We start from the raw sequence: 22,180 nt of genomic DNA, 5'->3' as shown, positions 1-22,180 counted from the left end.
AACCCTATACCTTTTTATCATTCATGCAAATATTTTCCACAAAACTTGCTTCATGAACTAATACCTAAATCTTATTTGTAAACTGAAGCATTAACCAAAAAAATGATGTAACGCAAGCTTCTAATATAACCAAAACTTACCTGCGTGGAATATTCAAGCCACAATAATTACGTAACTTACTTATAAATAAAACCTTCTGGAGGCTCTTCCCTATCTCTACCTCGGGCATGGGGATCATAATGGGCCTGGTATGCAAGGTCCAGCATCAGCCGATCAATGCATACCCGATGGAACGCATCATGTTGCGTTATGCAGCTGCCATGGGAAATTTTGGCATCCACAGAGGGCATTTCCCGACAACACTGACTCTCTGTAAGTGTTGACATGGGATGGCACTCACCACACCTACACCTGGTGTTAAAATTATACTTTATTTCCAAGCTGTATGAATAGTAAATACAAAGGCGCTTACCAGTCAGTGTTGTCCAGTCTATCATGTGGCACAACTTCATTTTCAACATCAATATCCTCAATAGCTACACCATCATCTTCCACTGGCGCCAAAGGCTCAAATTGATATGGTAAAACACCAAAATCAATTTCATTGCCAAGGCCCATGTAGTCTTCCTCATGTACAGCTGAGTTGCTACCTTCAGATTCATCTATAAAATTAATCGAATCATCCGATTCGTTCCCAGATAGACCCGAATAAAGTACTTCATCATCGCTTGAATTCTCCATTTTTAGTTATCACGTGGGCCGTGGCTAGACCAAGAAAAACCCGTGGTCGGAGAAAACAAATTGTAGTATAATCATAGTAGCATCACGTGGTTCGATAGGAGATTTTCCGTTACACCCTCCGAAATCAGTAGTTTCTACCGTTTGTATATAAGCCAAAGCTCTACATTGTGGAAGCTAAGAAAATATCGGCCAATTGGGTAGCGAGCGGCCGTCTACGTCACCGGCTGCTGAAAAATAATTTGAATAAACCTACAACATCTTTTTCTTTTAAATATTTCTAATTAAATATGTAATGTACAGCAACGAAAATTTATATTCGGATATTTTAAACGTATGCGCATCGTTTAATACTAAAATTAAGCGTGGAAGAAATAATTTGCAACTATCTCTTTAAGTCTCAACCTTTTTTTTTCTAAGGTCGAGACAAATATATTAATTTGGCGAAACAACCAAAGATCGACCCAGATAGACTCCGGAAGATATGCCATGGTGATGTAAAATTTCCAGCTCGGGAAGTGGCAGTATATACACTTGATTTATGCAAAATTTGCTGTCCGTCCTCAAATATTGCGCAAAATTACTCTGTTCAGTTATTACCGATTTATTTTGAATTTAAACCCAACTGCAATAAACTAAACAATGATACCTGCAGAAGATCACTGTGCAAGACGAGGACCTGCTCTTACACATTATTTACCCTCTATTACACTGATATATCTTACGATGAAATTAAAAATATAAAAGAAGATATATGTGGGCAATGTCTGGGTCTACCCTACGCCTAAAAATGGTAGCAAATTTGAGAAATGTTAATAAAAATGTATTTAGACTCATTTAGAACTTTGTGAAAACATTCTTGATCATTAACTTGTAACGATATTGTGTTGGTTTTTATTCTTTAAGTTGCGTCCTATAAAATAAACAACTATCCAATCTATCTTTTCTTTCATAACACTTTCCGAATCCCAAGCCGAAATTATTGAAGTGGAAATCTTAACCAGTTTTTTTACTTCAAACTTTTCAATGCCATTAATGTACCTATCTGAGTGCAATTAATGAGAAATGCTTTTAGAGATGGATTTTGTAAATAGAAAATGGCGTACCGTTAAAATATGCTTTATTTTGCGAAATTATTTATTGCAGAGTTATATTAGGTAAGCATACACTGTGTCTTTAAGTGTACAAAGTTTAAATGCTATTAAATCTCGAATTTTTTACTCAATGTCAATTTATGTGAACATAATATTTACAAAACATAACCACTTTCTTTTATTTTAAGCTTTGGACAATCGGCTACATGTCAGTGAAATGCTCGTTGTAAAGATTATTCTTTAGCTTGGGGTTACTTCTTCTAAATGCGGACATTTTGTTTCCTGCGTGGGCTCTATTAACGCCATTGGATTCTTAATTGAAGCTCCCTTGAGCTCCGTGTTCAATTAAGCGGTTTGACGGCATTATTACTTAGTAATTACATCTCTCTCCACCTAGCCACCAAATAAATAATTCCAGAATAAACCAGTTTCAGTTCGTGGAACATTTATCTGGGAAAAAGCTATTTCTAAATTTAAGGAAAGATACGACATTTCCAATTTTTTCAGTTTTAGGCCTATAGAGATTTATCATGTTTGATATAAAGACAAGCACATATAATTATTTTGGCTAAAGACGATTTTTATTAACTATAATAAGTTTAATTTGTTTAAGTACTTAACGCGAATAAATGTTATTTAATACCTAAAATAATTTCTAAAAATCAACTTCCTCATCAAATAGTAAAATAAATTTAAGAAAAATATGTTAAAACCCTTAGATGCTATTTTCATCATCAAAAATGTAGAACATCTAACCTCCATTTTTTAGGTAAAACTTAATTCAAAATAAATCGTTAACCATGTCGCCACCAGTTGTGTATTGGCCTAACCAAGAATTGATCTATTTATATATAGAGAGAATGTTTATATTCCGTCGATTTTTACCTTTGCTCCCGTTGCAGCTCTAGGATAAGAACCTGGCCCCTCCCCTTCAATTCAATCAACTCCAGGCGGTGCAATATAATTGGCTCCCTAAATATTACGTCCTCTTGACGCGATTGACAATCGCGTGAGTGTCGCGTTAAATAAGAACGCCTCCTTTTTCATTTCCTCCCCCCTTTAGTTGATTCCCCTGGTTCAAGATAAGCGCCGTGACTGACGGAATATAAACATTATCTCTATATATAAATTGATCAATTCTTGGCCAAACTAAATAGTCATGGGAAAACCAATGGTAGCCAATGAAATTTAAAAATAAATAAAAATAAAGAAGTCAAAGCGCTCTGCGGACGTCAGAGCAGCTTCCGGAGTGTTGTCAGAGCTACTTAATTAAAAAAAGATTATGCCACATCTCGTTTTTAAACTGATCTAAAAGTATTTATGGCAGAGGAAATCAAATTGGTTTGATACCACTATATTGGCGAAGCGGTACGTTTTACGCTGTTTTCTTTCCAGGATAAAGTTACACAAGCGTAATTTCGTATAGTATGGTGTATCATTTTGATAGTATTGGACTATTTGCCTTAACACTAAAGCTAATATCACGTGTGGTTCTTATACTTCAAAAATGTTAATTGCAAATTTATATTCAAACAAGATGTCTCGGGCATGTTTTTTATACATATTAAAGTGAAATTTAAGAAAATTAACAATCACCCTATACTCATTAAATTAATAAAAGCATCAGGGACGTCATTTAAAATCTTTTCAGGGGGTAAAAGAAGTTGCATGTCTAGCGGCTGGGAAAACAAAAAAATTTCAATAGCAAACTTGTGTCAAATTTAAAATTGTTTTCGATTTTTAATAGGGGTTTTCATAACATAAGCTACTCTTGTTGAATTTGTTTTTATTTAGCTCATTCTTCACGAAATACCTAAAAGTTATGTTCATCCTGTTATAAAAAACAGGTTGCCTCGTCGAATTTATCCCTATGTCCGTGGCTTTTCGAGTGAAACGACATCGATAAGTCACCAATGACGCAACAACAACATCAAAACAAGAAACCTTTTGTTACTTTAAAGAAAGGCCTATTGAGAATAATTTCAATTATAAATATCAAGCCAAAACAACGAATACGTGAAATAAAATAGGATGTTCTAATTTAGCTATATGCAAAATGAACTTTTAAGGTAGTAAAAATTTTAAAATAAACTGATGTATTTGATCAAAAAGTTATAATTAGTTGAATAAAATGAATGGAATAGTTTTTAGGGCTCGTTTCGAATCACCGTAGCTCGATTGGAGAGTTTCGTACAAGATGGCCTAATATCGAAACCTTACCATGTAATTAGTTATAATAAAAATATTGTTCAAAATAGCTATAATCTTACTTATTGTTACGGCGTTTTACTCCAAGGTCGTTTCGAAAAATTCGTCGAAAATATATCAGAAATCAATGCAAAAAGGAAAAAATACTGCAAAAAAATCTAAAATGAGCATGTTGCTAGATTTTATTTTGTACCAGTTGTATGAAATATGTATTTTGTTTACGGTTAAGTATTGTTATGTTGTGATGAGGCAGGTTAGGTTAAAGTTGCCTGGCGCCCGTTTCATTTTGTTACTACGGTTTTAAAAAATATCGTGAATATAGGCACATTTCTTTGTTTTGTGTTACGTTTAAAGATTTCGTTGTTTATTATAGTTACTGTTATGTGTTCTGGTTAATATTGAAAATTTAAAAAATAAGTTGACTTCGTTAAATATGTATTTCCGATTCATTGGTTTATCTCACGATTTTACTTCCGTCGAATACGTTTCTGATCAAGGCTATCGATCGAATGGCAGACTACCGCTTACACGGCGCCCTTAGCTTTATGTTGTCACGCTCCAAAACGACCTTTTGAAATCAGCCAATTGGTGGTATAGGATAACAAGAACGGTCTTAATCGATTTCTAATAAGGCATCAAATCTGGGAAACACTGATTGACGGACAAACGTCAATAATCTACTTTCTAAAATCAAAAGTTCATATAACCGAAGAAACAGGTAGTTGTGTATATTTTCGTCGCGATCTTCCAAATGTCAAAATAAGCGGAACTCTGCCATATGACAAAAATTACAACAAATCTTCCACGCGTATTGAGGGGAAGATTTCCTTTTAAACTAGTCGACTTTTCATTGCAATTAAAGATCTCAACGTAAGATACTTGCTGGGTAGCCCGGTTATAGCGTGAAACGCAATCCAAATTTGGTAGTATGACAAAATTAAACACAACCCGCATACACGATTAAAATTCGCAGGAGTGAATATACATTTTATTACGCTAAGAAATTATATCCTTAATTAAGATTTAAAGATTTAATCGGCAAAAATAAGACATAAATATTTAATACGCAAGATAATGATGCTAAGAAATAACATAGTTTAAGGCACTAAGATATAATTTCCTAGTTTTATACATATAAATATAATCCTAGTTAGTTAAAGACACTTTGTTAAAATCGGCTTGCTTAAGATACTAGAACAAATTATTTAACGTGTTTAAGTTATTATCTAGTGTAAATTGACATTGATTCAATCTTAGGGGTCCAAAAGAAAAAAGCACAAGGGACCTCAAGTTGGAAGATTTCATCTCGGCCAGGGTTGAGCGCTCATGGGCCAAGGCTGTGGACGCCTAAAGCGAAACAAAGACACTTTCTGAAATATAAATTAGATGTTAGACTTAATGTCTGGAAAGACTTTAAATATTACAAAAATTGCAAAGCTTTGACAGGATAAGCATTACATGTGGTCAAAGATAATTGCGTTAGTTGGCAAGTACGGTTTTCCAAACAATTTACGTGCTTCAAATTGTTTCAAGTATCGCCATTGCGCATCTCATTTATTTAATTCTAATTATAGGTTTTTGGGCTTTGAATGTGATCAGTTCACCCAAAAACGCGAATATCGATATAAGTGACGTAGTGGCCCAAAGGGCGTAGGTGGCTCAAGTCGTTGAAACCAAGAGGCCGTTCGCTCTGGACACCGTTGAAATTTCTATTGTTCTTTTATAGAGATTGTCAGTTACCTTCAATTTTGAGTTTAATTTATTTTTAAAATTATGTTTCAAACCGTTCCTAAAATGTCTAAACACTTGCACTTCTACTTCTCAGCACTTTCTTACGAATTGTGACCAGCAACCGGATTTAAAAGCAATAAATGTCACTCGATGCCTTGGGTTTGAGCTTAGCTGATAATTAATACTGTCGCTATGTCAGGACCTATCAATTGCCCTCCCTTATGACCAATAATTTAACTTCTTACGATTCAAGTTTTGGCTAGATCCATCAGCCTGGATTTGTATTCATATCATTTAATTTTGGCCGTTGCTATTTTCCCCGATTTTCGGTGGTAAATAGCCTGTATCTATTTACCACCAAAAATCGGGGGTAAATAGCGCAACCACGCGGCCATTGCTATTTGCCACCGAAAGTCGGGGGTAAATAGTCTCGATCGCGCGGCCCCGACTATTTGCCACCGAATGTCGAGGCTCAGAAATTTCGGTGGCATATATCAACCGCCGTGCGATCGAGTCTATTTGCCACCGAAAATCGGAGATGTTTGATTTTCGGTGGCAAATAGTGTAGCCGCGCGGACAAAGCTATTTCCCACCGATACGAACCGAGCCCCGACTTTCGGTGGCAAATAGTCTCATCAATGATGGAGGCTATTTTCCACCCTTAATCTTAAGTTTTTTCGTTTCGGTGGTAAAAAGTCTTCGCCGCGCGTACCGTGCTATATGCCACCGAAAGTCGGGCTTACATTTTAATGCTAAATACAGAAATCCGCTTTCATCATAATACGATTATTATTAAGTTCAGTTTATTATACGTATGGTTTTTTTTCAATTTCTGGCTACTAGTAGCGTCGGTTTACATGGAAATTAAAGTAGGGGACATCTGTAAAGAAAAACATGCTTCATGCTATTTTAAAATATAAACAAACAGGGACCTCATTTCTATAATACGCGAGATCATTAGAAAGTGTCCGTTTTTCAGGGGCTGTTCATATAGACCAAAAGGTTACCATATATTATTGATAAAATTATCTTTATCAGCTTATTTTATTTTGAAATAAAAGTTTTGAAGGTGGGAATTCTCCATTTTTTTATGTAGTCAAGTTGGGGTTTTTTTTAAAGATTTATTTGTCGCTGTTGGTAGTATCCCTTATCCATAAGAAAGGGTTTGATCGAAATCTGACCAATTGATAATCAAAAATTTAACCGATCAAATCTTGATTAAAATTCGAAGAACTTTGGTTAATATTATAAACTTTTAATCGCGGTTTGGCCCGTCGATTTAAACAAGTTGGCAAGCCAAAACATACCTCTCCTCGGAAGAGTTTTTAATTTTAAATGAAGCGTATCTGTATCCGTGGTTCTGCGGTAGAACGCTAACCTATCGTGCAAGAGGGCTCGGGTTCGAATCCCGACTGTTTAAAAAATTATACTACACCCAATGACAAAAAGAGGCCGCTTTTGGAAAAACCTTTTCCCTGATTCTAAGAAACTGCGTACGCAGTGATTACCCTATGCCCCGAAAATGCGAACGCGTTCGCAGCCCGGACAGACCCACAGACAGACACGGTGATTGTAATACCCCTCCAGGGTACAAAGTACCCTCGGAGAGGTAAAAAAACACACATATTTTGCGTACGAGTATTTATCTAGGAATGTAGGGGTTGTTCATATAGAACGTAATGTTACTATATGTATTATTTTTAATCAATTATCAATTAATTAACATTATTCACTTTAGCTTATTCAAATGTTAAATGAACTATAAGATTGGGGCGCTTTATTAAATGATCAATTAGGGGTCGTCTTTAAAGATTTCTTACTTTGTACTGGTATTCGAAAAATTATATTTCCGAGCTTACGTAAGCGTTTATTTGGCTTTGTTCGGAATACGGTCTTTTTTCACGATCCACAGGGGTTATCTATACAAACCGAAAAGGTAAAATTTACCTATTTTAACATTATTTTCTTTAATTGTCTGCCTGTTGGTCATTTTAGGTAAACATTTCATCATGGCTTCGTCATTCGATTTAAAAAAAACACACATTTTGCGTACGGATATTTATATAGAAAATTAGGGGTTTTTCACATATAACGAAATGTTACTACATAAATATATATTTCAAATAATTTTCAATTAATAAACGTTATTCATTTTAGCTTACTCAAGTTTTTGTTAATTAAATGATCAATTAGGGGTCGTCTATAAAGAGTTCTTACTTGGTATTTGTATCACCTTTCAAATGTTATATTTCCGAGCTTACGTAAGCATTTATTTAGTTTCGTTCGCATTATTGTTTTATTTAACGATACATACTCTGGTCATGCATACAGACAGAAAAGGATAATGAACTTATTTTAATATTATTTTCTTTTACGGTTTGCCTGTTGGTAAAAGTGGGCCAAATCGTACTTCGCTTCCTTCTCTTGGTTTTATACTACAAATTGGATTGCAAATAATTCAAAACTTTAAATACAAATCGTTAAACTAAGCTTACGATTGACTAAGGTAATAATCATAACATGAATTAGTATATATTAATCAAGCTTAAAAACTCGCTAAGACTCAGAAGTTTGAAGCAGAATATAAGAGAGGTTAAGCAGAGCTCTCTAGAAGTTTCAACGACAACGTTGGAGCTACCTAGACGTTCACGAAGAAAGATTCTACCAAATCCGTTAAGCTCGCCTTCATTTCGAGGGATAACGAAAAAGGACACATTTCCGATAAAATTTTAACGCACCAAAGCACGACGAAAACAGGAAGGTGTTTGAACAGGACCAAAATAGAGGCGCGAAGTGACCAGAGTAAATGTAGCCCGAGTAGCCAACGAATAATTCCATGCATTTTTTAAATTTAAATCACACGTTTTTTCGACCTTTTCCCTATTTTTTGGGCCCGAGATTACTTTACCTTTGTACCCCTTAAATATTGTTCATGATGGGCCCCGGCCTAACCGGCATTAGTGTTCGTACGGGGACCCTGACCCAGACCATGACCCCGACTGTCGCAAACTAAGTCGGGGTTTTCCTTTTTTCGGGGTTATGTTTTCGTAGTGTAATTTTAAATTTTCGCGCCGACGCACCCCGCTAAAATCCTAAAATGTAAAATAGATAGATTCCTTCGCTCCCTTTTTTCGTGGGCGACAATAGAATCCTCCGAATGACCTTCGGCTGATGCCGCTGACGTAGTTCTCGCTTGACGCTTGACTCCGACTTGAGTCGCTTTTTAGTCTTACACGAGCCGTATAGGCTCTTAGTAAGACTCCTGGTCTCGCTCCGTTGTCCGTAGGCATGACACGGCACGGTAGAGAGAAAGAGAGGACACGGGAATCGTCTAGACTGGCGCTGGGGTAGAGCTGTACCGTGAAATGGCTGGGGAGCGGACGCGGGAATCGTCACTACGTCTAGACTGGCGCTGGGGTAGAGCTGTACCGTGAAATGGCTGGGGAGAGGACGCGGGAATCGTCACTACGTCTGTACAGTAAGCTCGTGTAAGACTATTATTTGGGTCACTTGTTTAGCCTCTTCCTCTAGTACATAGATGAAATAGGCTGTTAATTTCGTTGCTGATGTAGGCGGTGATGAAGGTGAATATTACAGTGTAAGCTAGGATACAGTACAGGCTATAACTCCGTATAGTACCCCGCGAAACGACGAATGCTCTTCAACGGCACTCGATATAAATTTAATTCAGGCGTCATTCGATTAGTATTAGTTCTCTCTATCTACTTATGCCAGTGCGGAGCCGTGGTTTTTAATCAAAGGGGTAAAAACAAGAGTGCTAGGAGGAAGAGGTTACTTACTATTGTGGCTGTGCCATATTTTTAAGTTTTAGATTCAAAATTGCCGTTGTTTCGGGCGCTCTCAGTCTCAGTTAAGGAGTGTGGAGTTACAGCGTTTGTAAATAACTTGTAAATTTATGAAACAACTAACTTAAACAATTACAATGTCTAAGGTATAGATCTACCCATCTTATCTATTGTTACTATTACTTATAGTCCCTAGGCTCAGAGTATGGCTTACACAAGATACACTATCTAATCTAAACCAGTAAAATTGTGGTATTTTTATCAGTTTTCAATTCATAATAATTAAAAAGAATTTTCCATCCCCGGTCCCAACTTCTTTTTCGCGGGGTTAGACCCACCCCGACCCCGACTTTATTTTGACTTCGTACGAACACAACTAAATAGTACTATTTTTCAAATATCTTATTTCGGAAATCATTATCGGTGTTTATTTTGGAAAATGTGTGGTTACAAATGAGTCCTAAAATGTTATTATCTCCGAATTTTTCTAGAGTACTATAGTTTTCCTGTGATTGTTGGTAAACTATTTTTTATTACCAAAGAATTATTGTGATAACCGCTGAATTCTGGATTTTTCTCAAAAAATTTTAAATTCCGCGTGATTACCCATGATTTCGGAAATAAGTTAATCGATTTCAGTAAATGTGTACACCTGATTACTCGAGTAACTACCCCGTCAGGCATGGGCGCTTGTAGTTAAAAGTATCGGATATAGGTGCTGGCAAAGCTCAGTGCCATAGCGGCCCCCTTAACCCGTTTTTGGCGTGTTTTCACCGGGCCTCTGAATTTGAGCTTTCACTCTGGACAGCCCTGTGTTACATTTATAACATTTTCATTAAATACCTAAAATGCACACTGTTCTAAAAGCACGATTTTTTGGCCAGAATTCCAGAGAGTGCATATAATAAATATTTTAACATACTTCGTTTATTAAGAAATCTAAATATTTTTCTTGCGACCCCTAGCGGCCAAGTTAGCTTATTATGGCATCTTGGAAATTTTGACTTTTACATTTGATAGATTAAGCTATTCAAATCACGTAGTATTTTTTGGATGGCGATGTCCCGCATATTAATAAAGATCGGAACAAAAACCATCTCCAAATGCACAAAATCAGCCATCTTGGACTGGATTTTTCTCCAAACGTTGCGAGCCAATTGCGTATATCTTTTCACTGTGGGTTGACAAGGTGTCATATGACCTAGGAGGATGTGTAGTCTATACATCATCCTAGATATAATGTAATAACGGTGCAAAATCGTTTCGATCTCTGTTGGTTCGGAAACGATTGATGTTTATCTCTGATAAAACAATATCTTTAATATAGCAAAAAGCTAGCGAAGAATTGGGCGGTTTTTGGGCTATCTAAATAAAATGTTTAAACAAATTTTGAAACTTAAAGTCTTCGTTGCAATTTTTTAAATTACGAAACGAAGAGCAAATCTGATAAATATTTGGTTTTTAATCGCAAATGTACGATACGCAAGGTCCTACTTTCAACACTTCTAAGACTAAAAATGCCAATTTGCAAATGGGTTTTTTACGTTTTTAATTTTTTTTTAATGTTGTGTCACGAAATTTTATTAGGAAACCTCAGATTCGGATTCAGCACCCCAAAAAAAAGAATTTTTCGGATAAAAACACAATATAGGTGGACTATTACTAGACGGAAGGAAATATTTAGGGCAGTGGTTCCCAATTTTTTGTTGCTATGGAACCCCAAATTATCCACCTAATTCTGGCGGAACACCAACTAATTTTTTTAACTTATCTTAAAAGACTCTTGACACAAACAAAGATGGCCGCGCTGGTAATTCTCGGAACCCCCATGACCCTTCCGCGGAACCCCGGGGTTCCGCGGAGCACCTTTTGGGAACCGCTGATTTAGGGTATAGGTTTTTTCCTTTTATTGATGGAACCGCTACTTGTGTTATGAAATTTCTCCCACTTATACACGTGATTGGCCACCAGGGACGGAGTGGCGGCCTTATAGTCAGTTGAACATCTGAGCCCCACTGACTCCAACTTGCTCTTTAACTAATAATTTTCACGACCCCGTAGGATTTAATCAACTCTCCCGTGGCCTTCCGCACCTGATTCCTTCCCTAGTAAAATAGCCTTCTTTATAAAAGACTAGCCTTTTTGACCAGCTTTCGCCCGTCGAGAGTTTCGTGTAATGGAAACATGTCGGTACGGGCTCCGTTTGGGGCCCTCGGCTAGAGAAGGAAGAAGGGGCCCCTTAAGGGTCGTCCCGGGCTGTGCGGGGAGTATGGAACAAATCTAAAATGGTTATTTATAGGGCAAAAAATAACAAACGCTTTAGATTAAAAAAAAAACATACCTACGTTACATCTAAAAAAACCTCACTATCACATCGCAATATCACTTCAACATGTACCATCTCTGCAGCCCATAGGTTTGAGCATTTGGGTATGCTTCGGTTGAAGACGTATGACGTCTCTAACATCATGGCCAGGCAGATTTTAAGCTTTTTGTCAGCAATAGTCACCCAGTTTGGGGATGCACAATGGACCTTAGGTCGAAGTGTTTGGCTTGCCACCCTACTCAATAATAATAATAATAATAATCATCATCATCTGTACCTCACTGGGCACTGGCTCGCACGTAATAACTTTAACCTGATACTTATCATCTTAACTCACCTATCACATCACACTTAACCTATCACCTAATATCACCTATAACCTCAGACCTATCACCTTACCTATCATCTACTAATCTATCACCTTACCTCATTTATCACTTCATCTTACCTATAGCCCCACACCTATCACCTATCACCTACCACAAACCAATTACCTTACACCTATCAGATATCACTTGAGCTGTCACCTCACACTTATCAGTTTTCACTTCACCAGACGTAAATAGGATAAGTGGTCTTTTCTATCTTTGGCTACTGCAAGACGTCCATTGACACCAGTAAAACGGGTTTCAAAATTGAAATTAAAAATAAGAAAGTAGTTCTATTTTAGTTTGGCTCTATCTATCTTGCTTTAAACATCCATTGAAACGTTATTTGCTCTTGATAATCTCTGAATGAACAAATTTTAAAATTAGACGCCTCTCCAAAATCTAGAAGACGGCCGCTTCTCATACTTACTTTTGCTGTCACCTGTACCTCATCTATTACCTTTTACCAATCGCCGTACCTATCATCTATCACCTCACCTAACCTAACCAATACTTTAGTCGCAAGGAAGTCACTTGGGGGCACAGAAGGTGACAGCAACGTCATAAGTGGCGTTCGGTAACAAAAAGAGAATCGAGAACGTGGTGAAAATTTCAGCGTGTTACCTAGCAGCGTTTAAAAGTTATTAAAGGGACATACATACATACAAGCATACAGGACAAACTGAGAGATATATTATATATATTGTTACTGGATTACCGTAAATGACCAACAGGCAGACAATTAAAGAAAATAATGTTAAAATAGGTACATTTTACCTTTTCGGTTTGTATAGATAACCCCTGTGTATCGTGAAATAAGGCGGCAATCCGAACAAAGCCAAATAAACGCTTACGTAAGCTCGGAAATATAATTTTTCGAATACCAGTACAAAGTAAGAAATCTTTAAAGACGACCCCTAATTGATCATTTAATAAAGCGCCCCAATCTTATAGTTCATTTAACATTTGAATAAGCTAAAGTGAATAATGTTAATTAATTGATAATTGATTAAAAATAATACATATAGTAACATTACGTTCTATATGAACAACCCCTACATTCCTAGATAAATACTCGTACGCAAAATATGTGTGTTTTTTTAAATCGACGAACGAAACCGTTATGAAAAGTTTATAATATTAACCAAAGTTCATCGAATTTTAATTAAAATTTGATAGGTTAAATTTTTGATTATCAATTGGTCAGATTTCGATCAAACCCTTTATTATGGATAACAGATAGTACCAACAGCGACAACTAAGTCTTTAAAAAGTACCCCAACTTGACTACATAAACAAATGGAGAATTCCCACCTTCAAAACTTTTATTTCAAAATAAAATAAGCTGATAAAGATAATTTTATCAATAATATATGGTAACCTTTTGGTGTATATGAACAGCCCCTGAAAAACGGACACTTTCTATTGATAAACATTTAAAAATCTCGCGTATTATAGAAATGATGTCCCTGTTTAGGCTGTTTGTTTATATTTTAAAATAGCATGAAGCATGTTTTTCCTTAGAGACGACCCCTACTTTAATTTCCATATAAACCGACGCTACTAGTAGCCAGAAATTGAAAAACCCATACTTGTATAATAACCTGAAATTAATAATAATCGTATTACGAAAGCGGATTTCTGAATTCAGCATTAAAATGAAAGCCCGACTTTCGCTAAATTAACAGAAAAGGGGCGTGGTTTCGGAAAATCGCGAGCTTCGCGCCAAATCGGTGTGCAGAGACATCTCGATCGCAAAATAAACAGAAATACGTTCTGTGTATTTTGCGAGAGGTCTACGGCAGTCGCTAGCCGCCTCAAAGCTCGCCAAAACAATGGCGGGTTGTAGTACGCAAAGAGCTCGGGAAATAAATTGAGAAGTAAACGCTTTTTACCTACTTTAATAAGATAAATAATACAACACGGTAGGTCAAAATCTTTTATATTATTTAAATTTGCGTTTCTAGCTCCAAAAAATGTTTTTGTCAAATTATTGTCAAAGCCAAGGTCTAACCACAAACGTGATCGACGAAACACAAAAATAAGCCAGCCACTCTTAACAACTTCACAGGTAAGAATAAATTATAATAGGGAATCTTATACATTACTATTTTGTGTGTATTCCAAGCCTTGGTTTATTTATAGATCCTTATTTTTCGGTAGAGTATACACTGGGTTTTAACTAATGAGTCAGTAAGGACATAGGGAATTGGTTGAGTGTATCAAAGATCTTTAGCTCTCTATCAACCAGCGTTTATACCAATTCATCAACCGAGAAGAAAAATTTCCTCGGGTAGACTAGGAGTTGCGATGAAAGATGTATTGGAATATTCAATTTTATTTGGCATGCATCAAGAGCTTACCGAGCCAATTTGATGTATTACCTTAAAAGTGTTTGTCAGTTAATTGTACAAGCGTATATCATTTGTTACAATTTATTCCTTGACTAGGTAAATGCCAAAATAATTAGGTAGAGCAACAACTTCTATCAAAAAGCACGACCATAGTTTTACGTGTGATCAATATAGGATATTTAGCTAGAAATTGCTTTAAGACAAATACCAATTTTTGTACACTCGTGAAATTGCTGTTTTTTTTAGTTCATTGATTTATTTTAGAACTAAATTTATTTTAATTTCTATCAGCTAAGTTTTGAAACAAATATTTCCTAAAAACCAAATGATATGGCTCATTTTTTAACGAGAATTCTTTTCGGAAAATGTTGGCTTATAATAGTAACGAATCTTATTTCCACTCGTTATTTTATTGGTGTAGAAACCATATTATAAAAATATATTTTTACCTCTCCGAGGGGACTTTGTACCCTAGGAGGGGTTATACAACCACCGTGTCTGTCTGTCTGTCTGTGGGTCTGTCTGTCAGGCCACGGCCAACTTAGATATACTCGCGTACTCGCACATAGAGGCCAGCCCAAGGGGACCTACTGAGCGAAATAAATTGTCATTGGCTAGCTGCATAAGCATCCGATGCCGGGATGGTGACGTCAGTGGGAAGCCAGAAGCTCAGATTTCCGCATTGAAATCAATGCTGTAGTATTGTCTTATCGCCGTATCTTTGACATATTCTAGTAATTAAATGAAATTAGTATCCATTAAGACCATTTTATGATCACTAAATTATGTAAACTAAAATAAGTAACCCAAAAATTTCATTTAAATAAATTAAATATATATTTTTATTTGGTTAAAAGATCTTAGCCGGTTGTAAGCCTAGGCCAAAACAGTGACGATTTCACGATTCGAGGAGCTGAAGAAATTAGGAATAGTTAATCATTAAGTGATTGACTCGATTGAATAAAGTAAATTAAGCCAGTAAATGGATTAGAAAATGTAATCAAGATTTTTAAAACAAAAGCATGTTAAAATATTACTGTGAATCTCTATTTCAGATATAATAAAGATAATAATGGTAAAAGTGTGTACTTAGGCAGCTCTTAAGCTCAAAATTCGCGCTTAAGAATTTTTCTCGTTCAGGTAGACTAACTGCCCTTAATTAGTCTCCAGTAAGAGATAGTCGTCTCTCTCTTGATCTGATTACCCTCTACAAGCTCCTCCATGATCCGAATCAATCTTATTTTTCATATATGGTCTCTACCTTCAGAACGAGAGGCAACAGTCGTAAGCTACGACTCCGGCACTCTAAACGTGACTCGTTAAAATTATCCTTTTTTCATCGGGTTATTATTCCCTAGAACTACTTCCCAGATGACATTGTGTGCGCGGGCACTCTGGAGGTCTTCAAGAAAAAAATGACAAATGTCACTTTTTGTAATTGAATTTAACCACCCATGTGATTTCCTATTTATATCTTAACTCTCGGGCTCTTCGGTCTTCTGACCCTAGCCTCCACCTGAACTCTTGAGAAAAAAGTATTTAGTTATTGTTTTGATCTCAATCTTTATATTTAACTACATATAATTAGTAGTTACAGCTCTACTGAAATTGAAGTTTAATCAATAGTTATTTGTAATATTTATATAATTAAGTGATTTCTAATAATTTTGTGAATAAATTTTCCTTTTAATATTCTTAAAACTGAAATATTTTATTTAAGTTTAATAAACAATTATAATTAAATACTTTGATAAATGAGATATTGCTCGTTTTACATTGAATTGAATTATTAATACTGAGTTTTTCCCAAAAACAAAAATAAACCTTCCTCTTTTAGCCACCTTTAAATAATGCATTTGTACTTTAGATAGTGCAAATCATATAACAGACTATTCAGTTTATTTATTAGCATATGTAAAGGTAATTTGAATTAAAAACGATGCTTTAAAAAACATTTAAGAAAGCAATGTCGACACACAGTAAAGGTTGCATCAGGTCTTTAGGCTTCCCACTGACGTCATAGCTGGCGTAGAAGACCGAAGAGCAGAAATAAACCGCTCGCTAAATCTGAATCGCTAAATTGCGATCCTGTTCGAATTAACAGGAATCGCAAAACGTTTCCGCACCAGGCCCCAAGATCGCTTAATTTAGCACAAATCATTTTGGGAAATGATAGCATCTCTCGAAAACATATTATTCCATTTTAAAGTATGATTATGTCCCATAATTCAAAGGCAATAATAAATTCGTATTCTAGCAAATAAATGTAATAACAAACTAATGGAAGCTCTTGGGAATTTTAGTGAGGAAGTCTGCTAGTAATTACCACGTGCTAGAACGACCAAGACAAATTTATCCTCGAAGAAGCATATACGATATATATATAAGTCAGATATGATATTGCTCAAACATATGTACGAGATTTCGGGTAAACTTAACACTTTGACATCAAAACACGTAGGTATTTTTTCAAAATGAAAAATGGGCCATCGTTAGACTTAGTATTACAGAACGCCAGTTGAGTCGCTAGTGTGGGAGCTTCCCTCTTTTTCCCATTAATGATTTATTTTCAATACTGCCTAGTGCATTTTTTCAGGTTGATAAAGGTAATTGACAAAAACTTACATTTTAATGGTAGTATACAGTCAAAAATTAAAAAAAATTAATTATTACTAATTATTGCTATTTTTCTACATTACCAACCCTCAGCAGGAGTTCGAAGGAAGATCTAGAATATATAAAAATATATTTTATGCTTTTAGATTACAACTTATAATATAACCAATTTATTTACACCTAGGGATAATGAAAAAATTGCGATGATTTGCGGGCTTAATGGTGATACAGTGAAACGTCACCGGGGTGTGCTTAAATCACATCATTAGCTTCATGGAACCAATGGTTATTGGCTAACCAGGGGGATTTAATTATTTTGGGGGAAGGTGCTTCGTTTTAGGTGGATTGGAAGCAACACAAAAAATGGTCTCGACTTTTCCATTCTCTCGATATATAAAGAAAAATACCCTTGCTAATAGAAATATGAACTTACGCTTTCCAAACCAAATTCTCATTTGCCGTTCGTATTGGCCAAGTCATCGATGCTGTCGATGTAGTCCGGTTCTTTGGCGATCGTCAGCGTACTCGTGAAGTGACCACTGAAGGAATTCATCAATCCTGTTCCGTTATGACGTGATGAAAATAATCTGAACACAACATACTTATCTTAACTAAGACTGACAAGCACCACAAAACCACCAAAGATTTCAAAAGGCTACTGTTCGCTTCACGAGGAGTGGCTAAGGAAAATACATTGTATTATTTAATAATAACCATTAAATAAGGATTTTTTATTTATTTAAACGTATTGAGGCAGCAATTAGTGGTCAACTACCAATAAATTAAAAGTGAAGAAATCAGAAATAGATAAAATACTTCTAACGAAAGAGATATTCATCTATATCATAAAAATTTTCAAAAATCATCACAGTTTTCTGAGCAAGGTAATTTAAAACAAGTTGGCAAGCCAAAATATACCTCTCCTCGGAAGTATGGTCCCTAGTGGTATTAATTTCTCGATACGACCCCCAAAGATATCTCCGCAATTCAGAGTTATTTACGAAAAACGTATTCTCGGTTCAAACCCTGCCCGGTATTAAATTTTAATTTTAATTTAAATAATTGAGACGAAACAATCGAGTTTAATTTATTCAAAATATTATAAATTAAGTAGTTACAACAGCGAGTTAGATTCACTAAAACAATGCACAATTGAATTTAACCCTTTTTACAGTACATGTTTATCAGTTGAATATAATACTAAGCAAATTTTAATGAAAGAAACATCTACAGATGGTATTTGTATTTTTCTCGCTTACGAAATACTTGCCGCATCTTTAACGCTCATTTTATTTCAACTTCCGGTTGACGTTGTGACACATACCGCATGAAAAATACCAATGCCGTCCAATTTCCAATATCATATAATGACTCGCACACCCAAGAAATCATTGACTGCGTTAGATATCGTAGATATCCAAATATCCACACCAAATATATTTACAAGAAGCAAAAACCTTACCATCAACAAAGCACAGAGAGCCACTTGACTAACCGCCAGCTCTTAAAGCAATTAACGTTAAATTATCTCCTTTGAATTAACACAACTATATATAGGTCGTTAAGAATACCCGTAAATAAATAACAAAAACAAGTTGGCGAGCCAAAATATACCTCTCCTCGGTAGAATTGTCCCTAGTGGTATAAATTTCTCGAGATAACCCTTAAAGATATATCTCCGCAATTTAGAGTTATTTGTTAAAAATATTAACCCATTTCTATCCCGCCCGGTATAAAATTTTAATTATAATTAAAATAATTGAGACGAAACGACCAATTTTAATTTATTCAGAATATCATAAGTTAAGTAGTTACAACAGTAAGTTAGACGTACTATAACAATGCACAATTGAATTAAACCCTTTTACAGAACAAGTTTATCAGTTAAATATAATACGAAGCAAATTTTAATGAAAGAAATATCTACAGAGGCTTTTTGGAATTACTCGCTTACGAAATACTTGCCGCATCTTTAACGCTCATTTTATTTCAACACTCGCCCTTGATGAAGATACCGTAGATATCTGGTAGTGGACGACTCGATCACTTCCTGTTGACGTTGTGACGCATACCACATGAAAAAGACCAATGCCGTCCAATTTCCAATATCATATAATGACTCGCACACCCAAGAAATCATTGACTGCGTTAGAAATCGTAGATATCCAAATATCCACACCAAATGTATTTACAAGAAGCAAAAACCTTACCATCAACAAAGCACAGAGAGCCACTTGACTAACCGCCACCTCTTAAAGCAATTAACGTTAAATTATCTCCTTTGAATTAACAGAACTATATATAGGTCGTTAAGAAAGTGGACCACCCACAGGGTCTACCCTTTAACCCTCTAATCTCGGCTGACTGCGCTAAAACAAGATTTAACCTTTAAAAAATACCAGATTAGGCCTTCATAAATTCATTAATAAAAAAAGACTTTATTACCTATTATGCTTACGATGCCTGTCTTAATTTCAGTGAATCTAAGCAGCTATCGGTGGTTCTGTGGTAGAGCGCTCGACTGCCAAGCCGAATGGTCTGGGTTCGAAACTTGGGTGGCGCATTTGTTTTTAATCAATAGAGAAACTCTAAATTAGAATTTCTTCGATGCAATAATTTCAATTTCAATTCTATTTCAATTAAACCAAAATTTCGTACTCTATTAAATACGCTTCCGATAAAGCTCAAGGTCTAATTTTCAATAAGGCGTAACAAGTGTCGGTGGTTCTGTGGTAGAACGTCCGCCTGTCAATCAGGAGGTCTCGGGTTCAAATCCCGCCCGATGCGATCGCAAATTGATACTAAGACGAATACCGTGTACAACTGGTGGAAACCCTGCCATTGGACGTTGAGAGGTAGCATTACACTCAGCACTCGGTCCGTCCCAAAGTCATTATGAAGAAGTTGGAGAGAAAACGCCCATATAAACACAACAGACTCAACATGCGCAACCATCAGAACACAAACACAACAAATTCAACACTCACAACCTACGCATAAACATTACAAAAACGTAATACACCAAACCGTCACGACGGTGAGCGAAAAAACACCAACCAAACCGCAAATGCATCCGTTAACGCTCACCGTCACACGATGGTTTTGCCAACCCTTTGAGAAACTGCGTACGCAGTGATTACACTTTGCACCGAAAATGCGAACGCGTTCGCAGTCCTGACAGACAGACAGACCCACCCACAGACCCACCCACAGACCCACAGACAGACACGGTCGTTGTATAACCCCTCCTAGGGGACTTTGTCCCCTCGGAGAGGTAAAAATACCAGATTAGGCCTTCATAAATTAATTAATAAAAAAAGACTTTATTACCTATTATGCTTACGATGCCTGTCTTAATTTCAGTGAATCTAAGCAGCTATCGGTGGTTCTGTGGTAGAGCGCTCGACTGCCAAGCCGAATGGTCTGGGTTCGAAACTTGGGTGGCGCATTTGTTTTTAATCAATAGAGAAACGCTAAATTAGAATTTCTTCGATGCAATAATTTCAATTTCAATTCTATTTCAATTAAACCAAAATTTCGTACTCTATTAAATACGCTTCCGATAAAGCTGAAGGTCTAATTTTCAATAAGGCGTAACAAGTGTCGGTGGTTCTGTGGTAGAACGTCCGCCTGTCAATCAGGAGGTCTCGGGTTCAAATCCCGCCCGATACGATCGCAAATTGATACTAAGACGAATACCGTGTACAACTGGTGGAAACCCTGCCATTGGACGTTGAGAGGTAGCATTACACTTAGCACTCGGTCCGTCCCAAAGTCATTAAGAAGAAGTTGGAGAGAAAACGCCCATATAAACACAACAGACTCAACATGCACAACCATCAGAACACAAACACAACAAATTCAACACTCACAACCTACGCATAAACATTACAAAAACGTAATACACCAAACCGTCACGACGGTGAGCGAAAAAACACCATCCAAACCAAACCGCAAATGCATCCGTTAACGCTCACCGTCACACGTTAGTTTTGCCAACCCTTTGAGAAACTGCGTACGCAGTGATTACACTTTGCACCGAAAATGCGAACGCGTTCGCAGGCCTGACAGACTTACAGACCCACAGACCCACAGATCGACACGGTGGTTGTATAACCCCTCCTAGGGGACTTTGTCCCCTAGGAGAGGTAAAAAACTAAGGATGCATTAACTGAATCACGACGGAAAAGATCGTTTTTCTTAAACGTATTTTGCAAAATCGGCGGAACTTTAGTCAAGCGAATAATGTTACCAAATTATTATTTTTTTTTTTGAGATACACAAACATCGGTGTCGACCCGAGGCCTTAGACACCAGCACACACACAATAACTGATTAATCAGGGTGAGATATGTGTAACGGCCACGCCAACGGGGGGATACGTGGGGACAGGGGTGGGGACACCCGTGGCGGAAGTATCCCGACCACCCGTTGGGGGATTGGTAGTCGTCCTCACACGGCCTTCCACAAACTCTGCCTCCCGGACGCCTGGGATTACAGGAGTGAGCCACTACTCCCGGCAATGTTACCAAATTGGGAAGTAGGAAACTTCTTACTAGACAATTGATAATAAAATTCGGTTAAAATGAAATAAGTTACCTAAATAGCCGCTAAATAGTCCAAAAGTACGTAGACCAAGTGGACACGGCACGCGTCGTTTTCCGGAGAAATGGTCACGGAAGGAAATCGGAAAGGGTCGAAACACTGGCCAACATAATAATAGCCACTAAGATTCCCAACCAATCCTTTTAAAGTTATTTTACTATGAAATACTATGAATATGATAATAAACGGCGTAGTCTCAATATTCGAGTGCGGTGCACCTTTAGAAGGGGTGACACTGTAATCAATTTAAATTTATTATTTTACGTGATAAAATTAAGTTTCTTTATCTCGTCCTACCCATTCGTTAGTGTTCATTTATTTATTCTTTATTAAA

At 36.5% G+C, this 22,180-nt stretch overlaps 1 protein-coding gene across 1 annotated transcript; it reads right to left on the bottom strand.

Annotated features, from left to right (window-relative positions):
* Window positions 1–122: 122 nt before the first annotated feature.
* On the bottom strand, window positions 123–741 carry LOC149960415 (uncharacterized). Its single transcript, XM_090175408.1, has 2 exons — window positions 473–741; window positions 123–411 (listed from the first exon to the last, which is right to left on the bottom strand). The coding sequence occupies exons 1-2, from the start codon at window positions 739–741 to the stop codon at window positions 177–179; spliced, it is 504 nt and encodes a 167-aa protein (XP_090031534.1). The 3' UTR covers window positions 123–176.
* Window positions 742–22,180: the final 21,439 nt, after the last annotated feature.

The sequence above is a fragment of the Leiobunum rupestre genome, chromosome 1 (genome assembly GCF_980474605.1).
Source record: "Leiobunum rupestre chromosome 1, qqLeiRupe1.1.hap1, whole genome shotgun sequence".
NCBI lineage: Eukaryota > Metazoa > Arthropoda > Arachnida > Opiliones > Sclerosomatidae > Leiobunum > Leiobunum rupestre.
Note: the sequence above shows the minus strand (reverse complement) of the source record. Positions and strands in the feature narration are given on the sequence as shown.

Bases quoted from the DNA above. Each gene is read 5' to 3' on its own strand.
- LOC149960415 (XM_090175408.1), bottom strand. From the start codon at position 741: ATGGAGAATTCAAGCGATGATGAAGTACTTTATTCGGGTCTATCTGGG. The intron at 412-472 runs GTAAGCGCCTTT...TTTTAACACCAG, and splicing joins AGACTGGACAACACTGACTG to GTGTAGGTGTGGTGAGTGCC.